The sequence below is a fragment of the Atractosteus spatula genome, chromosome 11 (assembly GCF_055471065.1).
Source record: "Atractosteus spatula isolate fAtrSpa1 chromosome 11, fAtrSpa1.hap1, whole genome shotgun sequence".
NCBI classification, from domain to species: domain Eukaryota; kingdom Metazoa; phylum Chordata; class Actinopteri; order Semionotiformes; family Lepisosteidae; genus Atractosteus; species Atractosteus spatula.
The window spans coordinates 10,826,973-10,847,157 of record NC_142716.1 but is presented as its reverse complement, the minus strand read 5'-3'; the positions used below and the strand labels follow the sequence as shown (position 1 = coordinate 10,847,157).

At 35.6% G+C, this 20,185-nt stretch overlaps 1 protein-coding gene across 1 annotated transcript in view; it reads right to left on the bottom strand.

The window, feature by feature from the left end:
* Window positions 1–2,283: 2,283 nt before the first annotated feature.
* Window positions 2,284–20,185, bottom strand: part of ntng1a (netrin g1a) — a 114,406-nt gene continuing 96,504 nt past the window's right edge. The window contains exons 7-8 of the mRNA XM_088927688.1: window positions 19,837–19,896; window positions 2,284–2,793 (exon numbers count right to left, since the gene is read on the bottom strand). Coding sequence (XP_088783814.1) covers window positions 2,549–2,793; window positions 19,837–19,896 — 305 coding nt within the window. The 3' untranslated portion in view covers window positions 2,284–2,548. The remainder of the gene's footprint in view (window positions 2,794–19,836; window positions 19,897–20,185) is intronic.

Genomic DNA, 20,185 nt, shown 5'->3' with positions numbered 1-20,185 from the left:
TCCAATGGTTTCAGATATGATCCTTTACGTTCTATCTCTGATTGACTTACTTCAGTTTAAATAAGGTTTCTAAATTGAACAATGAAGAGCTTGTGTCTCATTATCGTTTGCTGACCACGTGTAATTGAACATTGAACGGGAATGGTGAAATGATTACCAGGCATACTGTATTTTACTGTGATTCGGCTTAATGCAAATATTTAGTGACATGCTCCCCTAGTTCATATTGTTGATTATTACAAAGTTATGTCTAAATAAGTTGGAATTTAAAAGCACTGAGTGTTACCAGACTTAGATGAGGACGGGCAGCACAGTGGCACACTGGTTAGAATTGCTGCCTCACAGCACTGGGGACCTGTGTTCAGTTTTTAGACAGCTTGAACAGTATGTTCTCCCCATTGTTGGTGTGGGTTTCTTCCTGGTGCTGCAGACTCCTCTTACAGTACAATGACATACTGGTAAGTTAATTGGCTTCTGTGAAAACTGGCTATAGTGTGAATGTGTGTGTTTGTGTCTGTATGTGCCCTGCAATAATGTGGTGTCCCATCCAGGGTGTATGGTGTCTTGTGTCCATTGCTTCCAGGGAAATGTCTCTGGCTCCCCCCACAACCCTGTATTGGATAAAGTGGTTACAAAATGGATGGATGGAGGTCAGACATACCAACAGCATTAAATTTAGATGCTTAATGCATTTTGAACTGACATGTTTTGGCCAAGAAAAAAAGGGATTTAAAAGACAGTAAAAAATATGCTTTTCATTCCTTGGTACTGTCCTACTCAAAGTTATCAATCAAGGTTTTTTATTTTTGAATTTCTATTTGTAGACACATTCATGGCTGTATTATTTGGGCCATAATCTACTCTTCTGCTTTATGTGAAATGTCTTTGATTTGAATGTGAACAAAAAATTGTGATAATGGGATGTAACATGTAATTTTAGTAAAGAAACAATTGCAAACAGTATAGTGGTAATGGGCATGTTCAACTGCTTTCAAAAGAGGTATCAATGCAGGTTCAGACTGATGAGCAACTGCAGCAAGGACAGTGGTGTCATATTGCAGGGCTACTCAAAGATACCAGTTATCAGAATTTATAAGGAGCGGAAAGATCAAAGTCAGTTTCCTGGTGATGTACCTGTACCTCAACAAGACATAATCCTATCACTCCCTTTGCTAGATGTTTTTTTCAGAAAATGTAAAAATCTAAAAAGCAGTTGTGAATTCCAAAATGAGAATACATTTATTGGTATTGTATCAATCCTTTAAGCTAAATATAAGAATTCTGGGTTATTTTTAAAAAGAACAAAGAGAATTTCTCTTCACTGGTTATCTCTACTATGTACGCTATTTCTAAAAGGTATTACAATAAACAACTTAGCATAATTTATTATTGGTACTTATTTGGTGCTTAAATGTAATTAGTACTTGATTACATTGTTGGAATGTGTTTTATTAAAACCTTTTTAACATTTTTATTTTGTCTGTTCAAAACAAATAATAGGAAACACTTATTATAGATCTTTTTTATTCACTTAAACTTTCCAGTGTTAAAGCAACAAGAAAACATTTAGAATGTCCTTTGGTGGAATTTTATTACACTTTAGTATATATGTAAACTGATATTCTTTGATGCCAGCACGTTGCCAATACAGAGGAATCTCTGTACAACCAAAATAAAACCAAAAATAAAACATTTCTTCTATACTTTTTTTTCGATTAAATATTTTAACAAGTTGCCTTTTAACACAATATAGGCAATGATACAAAAAGAAAAAAATCTACATATTACTTTTTGTTTTTCAAGAAAATAACTGCATTTTATACAAAAAAAGATTAAATACACTGATGTTTTTCATAACCACTTTTTTTTTTCAGGTGAACACTAGGATCATAGAGGATCTAGTGCTTCTAAGATATACAAGAGTATGATTGACTTGACTTGCTTTTTTGAGGGGCGGGGTCGGGGGGCAGGGGTTATTACACATGTGCGTCACTAACATCAGACATGAAATCTTTCAACCAACGAGGGTTACAGAGCAACGTTCACAAAAGCACAGGTTATAAGGGACTGAAGGAGTTGGGACAGGAACAGGTCAAAAGTGGCAGTCTGAATGGATTTCCTTATATCCACAATGCACTGACAGCAAAGAATGCTTCCATTTAGTTGGTCCACCCAAACTGGACAGTTCTATATTGCACCGCATCAGACTGATCAATAGCAATCCAGCTCACATTTTCTCTAAAGCATCCCAGTGTGTCTCTGCAGCTTGCATTGTGATCGCCGTTGAGTACTGCAGCTGCCATTGTCTTGGTGAGGCTGAAGGAAAAGCAGTCTGTGGACTTCAGAGCCTCTCCAGGAGAATAGTATCTATTATGGCTTAGTTCACTGGTCTCCGGATGTCTGTCCAGCTTTATAAAGCAAAAGCTCAGTTTATATATGTATTGTTTTATCCTTTTTATTTGTCAAATATTTGCTTTCGTTTCGACACATTCCTTATCAATAGCCTGGTTCTGAAGCTGGTGGACTGCTCTGAAGCTTTTTTTCCCCCCTAAAGAGTTAGATGACAACAGACTCCTTGCAGCAGTGCAGCCAGAAGCAGCAGTAGTAGGTAGTAATGAGGAGGGGTTAGCACACTCTGGCCAGAGTTTGAACCACTGCAGCCTCCGGGCTCTTTTTCACATTTCTGCTTCTCGCACAGAAGGCCAGTGTAACCTGTGGGGCAGTGGCACCGGAGGTTGTTATGACACACTCCTCCATTCTGACAGCGGAGGAGCTCGTTGTCACACACCCGAGCTGTAGGGATAAACAGATTTAGGGAAAGGTGAGTGCTACAGAGGTGGTATTTCATGCTGAACTAATATTTAAAAGTACTAAAGATAGATTTTTTGGGCTTATATTATGTCAATTAAAATGAAATAAAAAGCACAATGGTTTTCTGTTTAGTTTTGTTTTTTTCTAAATATTTTAATATTTCTTAATTTTGTGGGATATTTTTCATGCATTTGTGTTTTAAGAACTAGACTATGTTTCTCAGGAAAGTATCCTTTAGTTAATTTGACTAGAACAATAATCTAAAATGAGTCAGTATGTCCCTACATACCTACTAAATAAGTGCTCTTTAAATTCAAACCTATAGTATACGAGTATTTATATACTCTGGAAATTATATACAGTAAATCAACCATACTCTTCAGTGTTTTCTACTGATGGACTCTGTAAGGAGGTAAACAATGATTTTTCATAAGTGTCTTTTCCTCCGCATGCAGTGAAGCCACAGATCCCATTAGCATTAGTGTAAATGGATGGAAATTCTGGTTCCTTCTAAGTGAGGAAATATCCATTACCAGTGGGTTTCTTTATCCTGGGAACAGACTTTGATCAGAAACTTTCCAAATTCATACATACATATATATACGGGTAGTCTTCCATGTCTCCTTGCTGAAACAGTGTAAAGAAATATACATTTTTTATCTCTTTCCCAATCAGTTGCCACACAGGTGGACATAAAGTAAAGGCTGTATTTGTCCTTAAGGGAACCAGGTATGTGACAAACAACCTGTCATACCATAGCAGGCTGGGGACAATAGCAGTCACTTTTGGAATTCAACACCCAAATTGGAATAAGGACCATAAATGAGAAGCCAAATGAAGGGACATTATATTTGTGCCAAAACATCTTAAGGACTTATTGACTTGCATAAAAGCATGTTTTTCAGAAAGCAGTTTTAGTGATCTGTTCACAGCCAAAGGTTCAAAGAGGAGTCTTTACCCAGATATCAACTGCAGTATTGCTTCCTTTCTCAGGAGACTATGGTAAGAGTTTCCTTCAAAAATCTAAATGAGAAAAGACGCCCTCCAAATAAAAGTCTGAAAGTCTTTGTCTGAAAAGCTGATATGACTGTGCAATACAATTTAACTCTACTGGGGGTCTTCCCCTGTGGAAAGAATTTTGAGCAATTTTCAGGAAAAAAAAGCAAAATAAACAGGCTGCTTTCTATTTTACTCCCCAGTAGATATCATAAATATTGAAACTGAAGTTGTTGTGAGCTAAATTGATGAAGCGCTGGTGGAACGTAGGGTGCAAGTTACACTGTCATACAATTTTAGATTCATAAGGAATTGCCTCTCAATGGCCAACCTTTTAGCTTCAAGCTCGCTGGACTAATGTGCTGAAGCCAGCCATGAACGTGGGACAGGAACATGAGTAACCAAAATTACCAGCAGCAGTCATAGTATTTTATATCTTTACACTATATCTTTATATTGCACATCATTATATGATATACCTGTAAGTAGGATATAGTCAATTATACCATATATGTTTGGCTAAAATGTGGCATGATGGTGCTGTGGTTAGTATTGCAGACTCAGAGAGCTTGGGGTACCTTCTCTTACCCCAGAACTGCAAGTAAAATGGAAATGATGAGAACCTCACTCCATTCTTTTTTTAGATTTTGTGAATCAATTGGTAAAGCCTCACGATGTAATCCTATTTTCAAAACATATACAGTACATCACAGCTTCTGTATTTAGATGTACTGTATTTCAGTACACAGGCAAGCAACTGGTGTAAGTGGGCAGCAAGTATGAATTATATTGTATATATGGAACAAGTAATAGGTTTATTCCATGCTGAAAAAAAGAAGAAAGAGAACACAACGTTTCGGCCGTGGAGCCTTCTTCAGGTGTGAGAGAGACAGGGCAGTAGGCAAAGGTAAAGTAGCGGGAGAACAAAGGTTGGGAGGGAGGAGGAGTGAGAGGCGGGAGCAGGGGACAGAAAGAGAGGCCAATCAAGAGGTGTGAAGTCAGAATGGGTGCAGAGAGGTGTGAAATGAAACTTCCAATGAATGGAGAAAATTTAAAAGAACAGTAGTCTGTCGTTAAGGGAAGGGAGAAGGTGTGATCCTAGCTGCAGAATAATTTTAGTTTCGGTGGTCTTTCTGATGTATGAGTTTGGAAAACCGTCTTTGAGAACACAGACGGAGAGATTAGAGTGGTCGTGGCCGTCAGAGGTGAAATGAGAAACAATGGGCTTGGAGAGATCTTTAATCTTTACAGCCCTGACGTGTTCTCTGAAACGGTCTCCGAGTCTCCTTCCTGTTTCTCCAATGTAGATGGCTGGGCATTTACTGCAAGAGATACAGTAAATAAGGTTGCTGGAGGTACAAGATGCTGTCTGGGTGATCCGGAATTGTCCTGAGGGGCCTTGAATGAGTGTGGTGGTGGCTGTGTATTTGCAGGTGATACAGTGAGCTCTGTTGCAAGGGAAAGTGCCTGGTGTGGATGGTTGTTGAGGGCGGTCAAGGGAGCTGTGAACAAGGAGGTTACGCAGATTAGGTGGTCGGCGATATGAGATGATAGGGCGATCAGAAAAGAAGGCCCCAATGGAGGGATCATCCTGTAGGATGGAAAAGTTGTGGTTAATGGTCCTGGGGATAGGAAGTGTGTTAGGGTGGTAAGGAAGCACCAGAGGAATGCGGTTGTTACGGCGGGAGTTCCTGATCGGGTTGATGGTCCGGGGGGTGTTTTTGGCTCGGGCAAGGGCCCTGTCAATCACACTGCTGGGGTATCCTCTGTTGATGAAAAATGAGTACATTTCGAGGGCTTGGTTCTCGAAGTCGATGTCGTCGCTGCATAATCGTCGTAACCTAAGGAACTGTGAAAAAGGAAGAGAGTTTTTAGTGTGGTTGGGGTGAAATGAGCTGTACAGGAGGTAGCTGTGTGAATCCGTGGGTTTGTAATAAACTGAAGTGGACAGTCGGGGGTAGTTGATAGACAAGTGGATGTCTAGAAACGGAAGAGTAGTGGAAGATATGTTAATCGTATATTTGAGGGACGGGTGGAAGTTGGTGAAATGGTGCAGGAAGAACTCAAGCTGATCGTTGGAGCATGTGGCGGCACCGACGCAGTCATCAATATATCGTTTGTACACAGCCACCACCACACTCATTCAAGGCCCCTCAGGACAATTCCGGATCACCCAGACAGCATCTTGTACCTCCAGCAACCTTATTTACTGTATCTCTTGCAGTAAATGCCCAGCCATCTACATTGGAGAAACAGGAAGGAGACTCGGAGACCGTTTCAGAGAACACGTCAGGGCTGTAAAGATTAAAGATCTCTCCAAGCCCATTGTTTCTCATTTCACCTCTGACGGCCACGACCACTCTAATCTCTCCGTCTGTGTTCTCAAAGACGGTTTTCCAAACTCATACATCAGAAAGACCACCGAAACTAAAATTATTCTGCAGCTAGGATCACACCTTCTCCCTTCCCTTAACGACAGACTACTGTTCTTTTAAATTTTCTCCATTCATTGGAAGTTTCATTTCACACCTCTCTGCACCCATTCTGACTTCACACCTCTTGATTGGCCTCTCTTTCTGTCCCCTGCTCCCGCCTCTCACTCCTCCTCCCTCCCAACCTTTGTTCTCCCGCTACTTTACCTTTGCCTACTGCCCTGTCTCTCTCACACCTGAAGAAGGCTCCACGGCCGAAACGTTGTGTTCTCTTTCTTCTTTTTTTCAGCATGGAATAAACCTATTACTTGTTCCTTTGCAGCCTACGCATGCTGACACAGCTACCCACCTGAACTACATATTGTATATATGTTTATATACTGTATGTGGATGTGCCTATAGTAATTTTGGTATAGAATATCTATTAAGAAATTGCACTTAGAGCAGGAAAACCTACTGTAATAGTAAAGGATATTAATAAGTTTCTGTGTATGAGAAGCAGAAATATAAGGAACCACTATAGTTGAATATATTGGATAATGAGAGCACTTTTAGGTGAAGATGAACACTGTATGATGCTGAAGTGTGAAACATTTTGCACATTATTTTTGGTTGTGAAAACCTTCATTCATGCTACACGTAAAGCAGATTATAGACTCACTAGAGTGTAAAACTAATACCTTGGTGGTTTCTTGTCTAATTTTACAAGGTGATAAGTAAAATCAATGTTGCTGAAGCTTTGAAGGAATATGAACGTTTCTGAAATGAAAATGTCTTCTACAAGCATTTATTTTTTATAGAATTCCAACAGATGCCACTTTGGTGCTTGTTTACTGCTGCTCAGTGTCAGGACAAAAATGTCAGGACACAAAAAGGTCAATATATCATCAAAAGAAGTGTAAAACAACAACAAAAACCTGTGCATTAGTACCATAAAGTTACCTATTATTCAAACTGCTCTACTACAAATTTTGGTCCTGACCAACATTGCTAATAATATGGTGATACTACTGTATGTTATTTATTGAAATGATATCAAAAACATTTTAACCAGTGGAAGGTGATGCATACACAATGGAATCTAACAAAAAACCTCCAACACCAGACCTCAATGAAAATTCAAAGTCATGAATGTTTTAAAAACATTCAGTATTTGTATGTGTACAATCATTACCTCAATTTTACCTCTTGCGACTAATTGCACTGATGACAAGACCTGTATATCCCACCAGTTAGATGATGGGCATGTTTTTGATTTTTTGATTTTACTCTTTAACTTAACTAGGGGGGCAGTGTCATTATACTTTATGATCATTAAATTTGCTCTGAATATTTATGCATTGGTATAACTATTAAAATAATCGCCCACCTGGTCTATTCATAAAACCCTTATCAATACTACAGTATCTATTGCATTTACTTGCAGTAAGGCACTAGGAATATTTGCAGTCAGTAAGAAATTGCCCAATCTAAAAAGAAGGAATAGAATCTACGATATGTTTATTTTTCTATGATGAAAAGATTTCATATGAGTTTTTCAGCATTTATAATGCCCTTTTTTGCCATTTTGACATACTCTATGCATTTAAAATGAACAACAAGTTGAAAGCTAAATACTCGGCACAACAGGGACAGGGTTGCTGCTGTTTAAAACACTGTTTTAAGGACATCAAATTCAATCCCATTCAATTCCCTTTGAGAAAGTTCTCTTTCAACAGCCACTTGTATATAGTGATGAAGAGTTAGAAACATTCATTTTTTCTCAGCCCGTATCCTTTCACAGTACTTTGCCTTGAAATTCAAAACAACAAAGAACAAGGAAATATGTAATGCAATACACTTTATCTATTATTCATTGGACCATGTATTCTTCCTCAAACATGATAATTCCTACATGCAAGTAAACACAAAACTGTGATAAAGTCCAATTCAATAAAACTGAGCATTTGTGTGGAAAAATAAAAACAGATAAACCCTTTAAAAACAGAAGGAAGAATTAAATGACATTTGGCATCAACTGAGACTTGTAATATTAAAGGGGAAAAAATAGGAAAATACTCTTATTAAAGGGCAGTAATAAATTGAATATGAAAGACATTCGAAAAAAAAGATTTGGTTCCTATTACCAGAAATCCCTGTGATATTGCAATCTCTTGGAAATGCTTGCAGCATCTGTACAACTTAATTAAAATTAAATATGTGTAAAATAACATTTTACCCAGAGCATTTGACTTTAATTAAGGCATAGGCAAAACTTTATTAATTATATATCGGTTTCCCCTTTTGTCAGTCCCCCCACCATCATCTTTGCCCTTTTGCAAAAACGGAAATTGCAGTAGGCATTATTAAGTTTGCCCCGAAGAGAGAAGGTAGCAAGAATTACAATGTTCCAAAAAAGTTGAAATTAATACATTTTAAAAAATGAATTAAGACATATGTTTGACACTAACGATTTGACATGTTTGCCAGACACCAAATACTTTGGATTAAATTAAAAAATTTGCTCTCTGCCTGGTGGGGTACAGTTTTGCTGCTAGCCTATATTAGTTGAGCTATTTCTTCAATTCTAAATATACAGAATTCGGGTTAGGAGATTAGTATCCACTGGCACTTATAATAGATACATTTTTAAATGGTCTGTTGACAGTTATATTGAGTGGTGTCATTGCAATAAGACACTGCAGGTATAAAAGAATGAAGTTCAATGTCCCTCATGTGGAGACATGTGGCTGTGTGGCCTGTTTTGTTTTTTTTTGCCCCACAGAACCACATATGTGTGGGATGGTGCAGCATAATTTTACAATCAAGGAATAAGTAAAGCAAAAAGTGTTAACAAGCAAGTCGAACCATTAAAAGCATCAGGATGTACTGGTGTTTTAGAACTCAGTTGGGAAAAGAAGGCACAGTTGTTCTCCCCTGGATCAGGTAGGTCAACTCTGGGGTAAAGTAAGCACCGGTTATTGTTTTAAAGAATATACGAGATAAAGTCATTATAAGTTATATTTATCAGTTGAAACACTGTCTGTAAGATACAATCCTGTAAGATAAATTGTAATATACTGTAAGTGGGGCTGGCAAGAAATAGGTTTGCATTTGCTTTTGCAGTGGCATTAGCTGTTCCAAAAGTTTTCTGAGCCCCTCTTAGTTCTGTGCAGTTTACACAGTTTGATTTGCCTCAACTGATATAAGAGGCATACACAGAGCTGGCAGATTGAAAGCTTGATTCATTACTCCAGGGAAACTTCACAAGGCTCCCTGTCCTTTTCGCAAGACAACACAGTTTGCATACACTGACTCTTGATGTGCCGCTTTTAAAAACAAATGTTTTAGTTTGGTGTGGTGAATATATTAGAAAAAAAGTCTCACTTGATGAAAAAGGGAGAAAGAATATGTCTATTTTTAGTAGATGGCAAAACGCTATACAGTGCTCAGTGAACAGCTGGAACAGGATAAGAAACTACAACAAAATATCCTGTCACTTTTGGAAAGATGACAGTGACTACCCTTTCAGAAATGCTTTTGAAAAATGTTAAAAGGTTATCAGGTGTGAAGCGATACATGTTTCCCTGATATTAGTCTTTCTTCTGGAAAACAATAACTCTGGTTTTGTCCTGATTGACTCTAAGTGCCCTAGCCTCACAATACTGTTCTGGCAGTACAAGGCTCTACTGCAGTCCTGTTTTGTGGGCGACAGGAGACCTTTGTGTTTGTGACTTAAGAGATGGAAACATTCTAGAAGAACAAAACAAGTGGTGGAAACACACTCATGCCCTCTGTCAATCTGTACAACAGACATGGACCATAAGCAGATATCAGATCAATCAATCCGATCAAATCTTATCCTGCCATTTTACTCAGTTCAGGGTACTTGTTTTGAAAACAGCAGGAGAAATATTTTAAATCATTTTAATACAGGTCACAAAGTATTATGCAATGATGACTACTGAATGATATGGGATGATTTCCCAGTGTGAATGGCCATACCTTAATGAGTCTATGCTAAAACGTAAGATTATCAGCAATAATTTGCTGCAATCCTATATCTTTACAGTATGAATGGCTGTGAAAACAACAGCTTAATCATAGAGCAACTGGGATGAAATCATTTAAACTCAAGAGCATTAGACCTCCTTGAAAAGAAATATACAACATCAATAAAAAACTTTTACTTTTTCATTTTTGCTCTTTGCTTACTGGACTCATTTGTGATGTGACAGTCTGCATGTGTTGGCACTTTCAAATTCACAATGAATAGATTTATTGAAATGCATTCTATGCACTTACAGTATGATCAGAGGTAACAGAAAAGGCTCTATTTCAGAGCACTCAACATCCTGGAAATTAAAGTGATATGAGGTTGTATTTTTTCTTTTTTACTTACGTTTTAGCTGTATACAGTATATACAAAACAAAACTCCCATATCCAAACTTCACATATTTTAGATGGACCTGTCAAAGACAAGTTCAGACTGGCCCAGTGATGGCACTGCTTTGTTTTAACAACCTCTCACTTCGTATTAGTATGCTAGGAAAAATGTACAGTGACTCCAGAGGGCATATGAATCTCATCATGCTGGAGTTTTTCATTTGATTTTGTCCACCAAGAACCCAAGTATTTTTATAAGGTAAGTGCAGGAAAATTGAGGTTACAGGAGCTCATGAATATATTCCACAACATTCATAGTTAAATCCTCATATTCAAAGGCAAGTGAACATATATTTTGAAGGCCGTAAGTACTATACCATACTTTGTTTTACTCAAATGCAAAATTCCTATTTACTACAATTATTTCTATATTTCTAAAGCAATATCAGTTTCTGTTTAAAAATAGTTTTTTTTATCCTCGCATTTTATTTTCATTTTGAATTCACAGTCGCATATCAACCTAATTTGCAGTTCCATACCTGTGTTGATATAAGAAAATAAGACACTTGCATCTTTCAAGATGAAGGCTGCTGAGGTCATTTCTGTTTGCATTGTGAATTCAGAATGGGAGCAACTATTCTTTGATGTTAACTAATTTGAAAAAATTGGAGCAGTTCTTCCTAATAATCTCCTGGTGATGTTACCCCTACTTATTTCATCTTATGCCATCAATTTAAGAACCTGTTGAGCAAGCAATGGTTACTGTGAGATGGAAAGAATATACATGGAAATAAATCTAGATGATTGCTTGAAAGCCACTTCACTGCTGAAGAAAAAAAAATATTTTACTGCATCTGTAACAGGGGTCTATGAGCCTGTTACAAGGTGGTATAATCCACTGGAAAAAGGATAGTGCTGAATTCTTCCACAGTGGGAGACCTGTCTATTTGTATAATGGAATTCACCGTTGTCTGAGGAAGTGCTGTATGCCTAAGAGCTGGGAGATTCCACACACCACACATCCATTCATAATCAACGGCCTGTGAGGCTGTTGTACTGCACATGATTTCTACATCTATATTCACATGGTTTATGGATAGAAACCTGCAATGTAGGTTTCATTTCACACCTCTCCTCACCTCTCTCGAACCGGCACCACTTGATTGGCCACTCTGCTTCTCCCCTGCTCCTGGCTCCTCCTCTCTCCTGGCTTGTTCTCCTATGCTATATTATCTTTGCTGACTGCCCTATCTTTCTTACACTTGAAAGCTCCACAGCCGAAATGTTATGTTTCCTTTCCTCTCTTTTCAGCATGGAATAAACCTATTACTTGTTCCTTTGCAGCCTACACATGCTGACACAGCTACTCACCTGAACTAGTTAAATGTGTAATACTAAAACCCACTGCAATGAAAAACTTTTACTTTTATTGTTCATTTTATGGTATAAAATCCTTGAAAAATCTCAGTACACCCAAGGTTGAAAAATGGTAGCACTTCACACAGAAACACATTTGAAAATCAATACCTTCAACATAAAAGAAATGAACAGAAGATTTCTATAGGAATGAAGATGTTAAATTAATGTTTGTTTTATTGAGTTACTTCTGCTTGCATACTAATTATGTTGTGGCATAATAAAATCCAGGAATTTTTTGTTTCATGCTTCATTACAACAAACCAAGTAATAAAAAAATCATTCGTTTTGTGTCTTTAAGCTAAAACGTATATTCATGCAGGTCTATAAATAAGCAAATCAAAGTTCAAATAAAGCCACCAAAATATCAAAATATCATAGTTATACATTAAGAAATCTACCAAGGAGAACAGCAATTCATAAAGAGAAATCGAACAAAGGTAAAAGCATTTAGACATGAAAATGCAAGCATTTTTATCTTGTGCTAGCACTTATTTTTACAATATAAAATTGTTGTCTTTGTCTTTTCTGCTCTTTAGGTATGTAGCGGCACATGCTGGCAATCAGAAGCTGCAGCAGCAAAAAGTGCAGAAGGGCTGCTTAGAAGGATTTTACTTACATTTGCAGCCATTGTCCCATATATATCCCGGCAGACACACATCGCATTTAGCCCCTGTTGTTCCCTCCTTACATTTACAAAATCCTGTGCCATTACAGTGATCACTGTCTGAGCCAAAGGGATTACAATTACAGTCTGTTGAAACAAGACACATACACAGACACTGGAGACTAGTATATGGGTTAACGGTTTAACAACTCTAATAAAATACAACTCACAATCTCAAAGAAATTCATCAGGACAAAGGATGTGCAGAGATTTGTTTCTTATTCAAGCAGACTTTCAAATCAACAACCACTTTTACTACAGAATGCTATCATTTACATGGCAATTAAATGTGCTTTGGAATATGAAAAAAAGTTAAAACATTATTGGTGTATTTAAATTAGTAACAATATGCTTACAAGAAAATGTGTTTATGCAATTATTCATCTATTTATTTTTTAATGTCCTGCAATCTAGCATTATTTTTCATAGATAACCTTTATATTAGACTAGATATTAAATGACTGCAAAAGATGGTAGCCAGTTGCAATATATTCTTGAGTCAATGTTTGCTGAGAAAACATGATCCATGAACATATTTTAGATTACGCACAGTGTATTAACACACATCTCAACACATTTAACAAAATTAGGTCTTCTCTCTTTATCTTAACATGAAATGAATCTAGCCGTCATGCATGGTTATGTTTATAGGACTATTACAGTAACATTTCCTTTGGCATTGCTACATTAATCAGAAAGTTATTGGAGCTAATATTTACATGAAAATATAATCTACAGACCATGGGAAGCAATTATGTCCTTAATAATAAATTAAATCATGTTATTCAATGCATCCTTCAACAAGGATATGTGAGATACAACAAGAATTGCACGTTTGCAAACTTAATATTCACAACATGGATAAGTTAAATTCAGAGGAAAGATCAGATTTTAATGTGTAATGCCCCCATGTTAGTCAACAATGATGAGTATAGCTGCCATAAAATTCATTAGATGTGAAATTATTCATTCAAGATTATGCGTAGACACAAATAAGACAATGCAACAGGGCAAATTATCCATAAAAGCATTCCTGATTATAGTCAAATGCCTATGAGCTAGCAAGAGGGGAAGTTTTAGTTTTGCTTGCTCTGTTTTCTGTGAATAAAAGCAGTCTGCTATTGTATTGTTCAAAATGATTAAAACTAATGCTAAGATGAATTATGCATAAATAGAAGCTAAAAAATAGCTACGTATATTTCACTTTGGCAATAGTCATTTTAAATTTAATATTTAAAATAACATACTTATGAATACGCACATTATCTATAACATAAACAACTGACTCATACTCACTACGCAAAACCTTGGATAGACTATTCCAATTCTAACATCAGTAAAATTGTTAAAACATTTAGTTAGTAGCTCAAACTGAACTAAGATAAGATTCCTGATGCCTGAGAATAACTGTTTCATGTATCTCCAGCTTCTTCTCCCCTGTGCTACTGACTGATTGATGTATGAAGCATGTTCCCTTTGAGCTAAGAGCTCTGAATTCTTATTCAAGAAAGAAGATAGTTAAGCCTTGGTTGGCAAAACCAACAAAAGGCATTCTGTTTCCTTAGCACTCCTGGGTTCATTTAGAGCCAGGGATTGTATGGCTCTGTTACATCAGGGTACCAATTAATGTCTGTGCTCAAAAAGCTTAAGCTTTCCAATATATGTTAAAGACTGCATTATCTCAAAAGCATTATTATTCAGCTTCTGTTTTCTTGTTGAAAGAGATTGGTAAGGTGCACCATACCAGACTGCTGTCATTTAAATAGCAAAAAAAAAATACTGAATATTGCATTTGGATACCATCTTCAGCAGCTCTGTGGGGAAAATTTGGAAAAAGGGGAAAACTAAGAAGTGAATGAGGTTGTACTGGCTTAAATAATTATATTGTAGGTAGACATATATACTGTATCTATGTTTATATATTTAAAAAAGTGCATATATGATGAATGGTTTAAGTGCATATATGTTTCTGTATACTTATTTGTATCCTTTGTTTTTTGTATGATATTCAATAATTCACTAGCTTAGAAAAAGAAAATAAATCTAAAGCTGCAAAATAAAGAAGCTACAGTTGTTGTCTTAAATATATGACATCGTGTAATAACATATTCATTTAACATGCACAGCATCATTTCAGAAAGAAACATTAAACTGTACCATTTAAGAAAAAGGACTAACCTTTTTCATTTGAGTAATTGGCAAGTGAAATACATAACAACATCCTTTATTGATATAGCACCTTTCAAGATACATCATATTGGGTAATATAACTGTAGGGTGGAGTGCTTACACAACCTAATAAATTCAAACTAAAAAATAAGCATTAGCAAATAAGCTCAGACCTCTTTTCTTTCATTTGTAACTCACTATAGACAATGGCAAGTTCATAGATTTAAACAGTCAGAAGGACATGGGTTCTAACATGAAAGTATGACAATCGAGATGTGTTATTACACATTTAAATTAATTTTAAATGAGATGATTTTTACACACATACATTGAGTTTCATACTGTAGAAATATTCTAATGAGCACAGGTCTACTTCCATCATTTAAATGTATGTTTCATTTTTTAGACTAATCCCTTAAGACTCAAATCTGGGCTTGAAATCCCATACATCTTTTCTTGTCTCAAAAGAAAATATGCATGCTATATTGTTTGTTGACAGGCGTACCTGGAAATGGGTAGTTAAGAGGTTGCCTGGCTGTCCTATTTTACTTGATAAAATGTATGTTTTCCAAATAGAATGGTGTCAATTATATCCAACACCAGGCATGACTCGTGAAATGTTTTGCATTTTAAATTTTCACAGAATTCACGAGACATACATTTGCATTGCTTCCTATTCTAATTGCTACATAGTATCATCTCAGGCAGCATCTCAACATTTATTGACAGATTCCCTGAAGAAGCTTCTCTCTTGTCCTTTCAATGTTAAATTCCTAAGCTATACAAAACTTAAAACCAAAACTGTTTATTTCTCTCTTTTTTTTTCCTAATGAGAAACGTAGAGAAATGAAAAATAATATTGTTCCAGGCAGTCTGGGCAACATGAAGGCAATTAAATCAACATCAAGTCTTTGCAATTTTTTTTTTACCTTGATCATGGAGGGAGAAATAACAAACAGCGCTAGAGCGCCAACCTGGTTGTGGACACGGCTTGTTCCTAATGCTCAGCCGCACATTCTGTTTTGCAAATAAATTACATCTCTAGGCTTCAATCACCCTAGAGGCATTTTCTCTTTGCACACTTTCAATAATGAAGCAATAATCGCGTTTTTCTCTAATTTAAATTCCCTTTGGGTGCAGAAATGTCTACTCCAAGGGAGCACTGATGTTGTGTAAGTGACACCTACAAGCTTTATTTGGAAATAAAATTTAATCTGTTATGGAAACATTGTCCAAAGCAAAACTATCACAATGGCAGATTTATCTTAGAGATTAAAAATATATAAAAAATTAATATAAGCTAATTAGACCCGCAGGAAAAAAACACCTCAACAAGTGTGTAACTTTAATAGCATTCACACCTAGAGGCCAAAAGGAAGCAAGATTATTGTATGAAACTTTTCAACCTAGTTATTGAAATAAATTGCCTAAACAGATGTTTCTCTTAGTTAATGCGTTACATTTTCAATATGAAAACATAAGATGTAATCCCCATAACTGAAAAATATTGAAATGTAACATTAGATTTTCAGATGCAAAAATGTGAAAAGTTCACAATAGCACATGGGAATTTCCAAATATCTTTTTTATGGAATTAAAATACTCTATACATATAAAGATGTAAAATACAGTATATTTTAATAAATTCCATAACATGCTTCATATAAGTAACGTTTAATATTTCTATTAATGTATTGATAATTTCAATTACTTTACATATGAGAAACATAACGTAATATGACATTATACTAAGATTAATCAAAATTAGATATGGTTTCTGAATTAAGTATTTTGTGTTATAAAAATAAACCAGATGAAGTAAATTATTTATAAAAGCACAGTTTGTGCTTATTTACAGACTAATAAAGCAATTTTTCCATAGTACATCAATAGTGTGTAACTCACAGGATTTTGTGTATTTTAGGGTACAGTATATAACAGTACAGGCTATTGTTTTGTCTTTAATAACATGTTAGAGCTGTTTTTATCTAATTTACATAATCATATACAGTATGATCCATTTCATTATGTTTTACTCCCAAACCGTAACACACATTAATGAAATAAAGTTTTCATACACATTGAGGCAATATGAATATATTAACAGATTTTATAGATTTGTTACTGGGGTGCATATCTTAATTCAGTGTTACAGCAAAATCTCCCAAATGTTACACCATCTTGGAGAGAACATCTGTTTGGAAACACCTGGTTAAATTCTCCTGACAGATCTGAATATTAACAGAGCAATAAAAGCAAGGTAATGTTGTGGAAGAGAGTAGTGCCCCCTACAGTTTGTGCAAAATCCAAAAACTGGAATGCATTTGTCAATGATATGTGCATCAGTTTAAAAATTCCTCAATTTATGTATGTTCCTTTGTTCTTTCAGAAATAGGATAGCACCTTAGAGTTTTGATGTAATTATAATCTATAAATATTGTGCAATTAAAATTTTCACCTTTATTTCTTACTTTCCCATTGTCTGCAGTGAGTAACCAATGAAAACGGTGTTAAAGTCACTGTATCAGGTCTGTGAAAACAGCTAGCAGGAAATGAAAAGGTGGTCGATTAACCATATAGCTGTCACATGATCATGCTGGAGGACATACGCTGCATTATTTATTATGATGATCAAACTGACCTATGCACACATTTTCATCGTCCAGCTCTGCTGTAGCGTTTCTGTAGTAGCCGAGCTTGCATAACTGACAGTGCTGCCCTCTAGTGTTGTGTTTACAGCTCACACAAATGACTGAGTTTAGCAGCTCGATGTAACTGCACCGGTTGGAGTGGCCGAAGCATTCACAGTCTTGCAAGGAAGAACAGAAATGTATACAAAATGTATACAGCAGCAGATATAGAGCATATCACATGCGTGATTAGGATGAAAAAATGAACCGAGTAATGGCTGCAAGTTAGCACAAGACAGCAGTATTAGATGTCCAATCACCTTGGGCTTATGAACTGCATGTTGTTCAAGCATAGCCTTCAAGCACATAGAATATGGATGGGTGTCCAGAACACTACAAAAGCAATGTTTATATGAAACTATAGCATGACAATTTAAAATAATTAGAGGATGTAATTTTCGACCTTGGCAGGCATGAACATATCGTGCATTTTGAAACTTTATATATATATCATATACACAATATATATTGCCAGACTGTATTATTAAATCCGAATGGTAAAATAAATTAAATACAAGGAGCTAGAACTTTCACATTTTAAGATATGTCCCACACTTGTATAAGTCAATAACTGTAGACATCCCATAGTGTATAGCTGTGCATATCCTGCTCTATACTGCACACTCCCTATATACACTGTATATTGGAGCAAGGTTTGAACATAATTGCTAACACATACAGTGAGCTCCTCTGTCCCTCCAAAGAGGAATATCAGGAAGGCTTTGTCTGATACTATAAATGATGGTCTGCACTCTTTTTATAATAACACAGTTGCAACAAATACAATGGATTGAACAAAGAAAAGGAAACACAGCACTGACAAAATATTATGACTATATGAAGTTGCTATATTAGACAACTTTGACTTGCGTCTCATACCAAGAAGTACTTGTTTTGAGTACTTGTGGAATATACCTTTATCAATGACAGTACTCTTGAAGTGTAAGAACCTAGTATCAGCCTGAGGTGCATATCCACATAATAATGAAAGATAAAAATTCACAGTGACACATACAATACGTTTACCTAGATAAAGATCAAACAATTATTTTGCCTAGCACTTAATGTATAGAACAGCTATAATTTACAAAATGCCTTAGACACGTTTCTACAAATTGTACTCTCAAATTTCTGCAAAACAGAATTAGATCTTATACTGTACATGTTAATACTGCAACACACAGCAGTCTTACTCAGTGTTTAGAAAATACCAGCAACTTTAGTTCTTACTGTATATGATCAAGGAAAGTAGAACAGATAATTCTAAAATGACATAAGTTCTAATTTCAAATATTAAATGTCCTAATGGTGAAATTATACCAAAATGCATGCAACATAAAATTATTATCAAACATACACTAGGAAATATCCTTGATCCAAATTATTGTTTTTTTTTAACTTTTGTCTCTTTAACTGTGCTAAAAGCAGTTCATTTTTGTTTATTGAACTTAAAATATAGGAGCTTTAAAAAACATTTGTGTCTCCAAATCTGTGTTGAGGTATAAAAAATGGGATGACTGTTACAACTTTCTAAAGAATGCTAACATTCTTGTAGGTGGTATTAAGTTTTAACAACACTTTGATTTATGTGGACAGTATGCAGTCTGTTAATGGATATTAATGATAGTTATGGATACCCTTTATGATTTATTGCCCTGTTAAGAAAACCATTATTGAAAAGAAAATAATCTTATGAACAATTTAAAGCTTGACATTTATAGTTCTTACTTAGAAAACTTTCTATATTCTCAAAATGTCTGGTATTTTCATCTTTAATATTGTATTTATGAAGTACACTCCAAATAGCAAAATACGTAAAATGAACATTTTTGTTATTTAATAGAAAAAAAAACCAAATAAGTTGATACATTTCATAAATGTATGAAGACTTTGGCTGCACTGGAATGATTCAAATTTACTTCAATACAAATTAAAAAATGTAAAAAACACTTTGTTTAATCTTTAAGGTGTTAATGCTCACTTCTGATAAAATCTGGTGGACTGTAGTTAGCAAGTTATTTTTTGTATAAAGCAACATTACTTTATGCGACAGTTTTTTCACCTTAAAGGCAAAAGTTCAGAATTTTTCAGTCATTAATTAAAGGGAAAAAACTCCTCTAAAATAGAACAACTTAATTTTTCAACCTGTTGTTCTCCAATACTGAAAGGGAAAGACGTGCCTGGTAGGTACCACATACACTTCACGATTATTCTAGATTCATACAGTGTGCAAGCTCTCACAACAAAAACTAACACAGGGAGGCACTGTATGAATCTTAGAATTCCTACCTCTCTTGCTGTTTGCAACTTGAATTGAAGGGACAGTTGACAAAGCAACTTGTGGAGCAACTAGATAAGTTAAAAAAAGATAATGCCTCCATTAAACAGAGAAAAGAAGGATTTGAGTCTTTATACTATGAAGAACACTTTTCTGAGTCAACAACAGTAGAAAGGGGTTTATGGATTTAATACAACAATCACTAAAATGACACAGTGTAAAGCTGCTGTATTGTAATTACTTGTTAAATGAATAGGAAATTTTAATGCATGACACTTGGATTGCGTAGATTTGCTTCAATGATGTGCTACCATCTCTAATGTTATACAGTTTTGAACAGAGAAAGAACTTTAATACAAG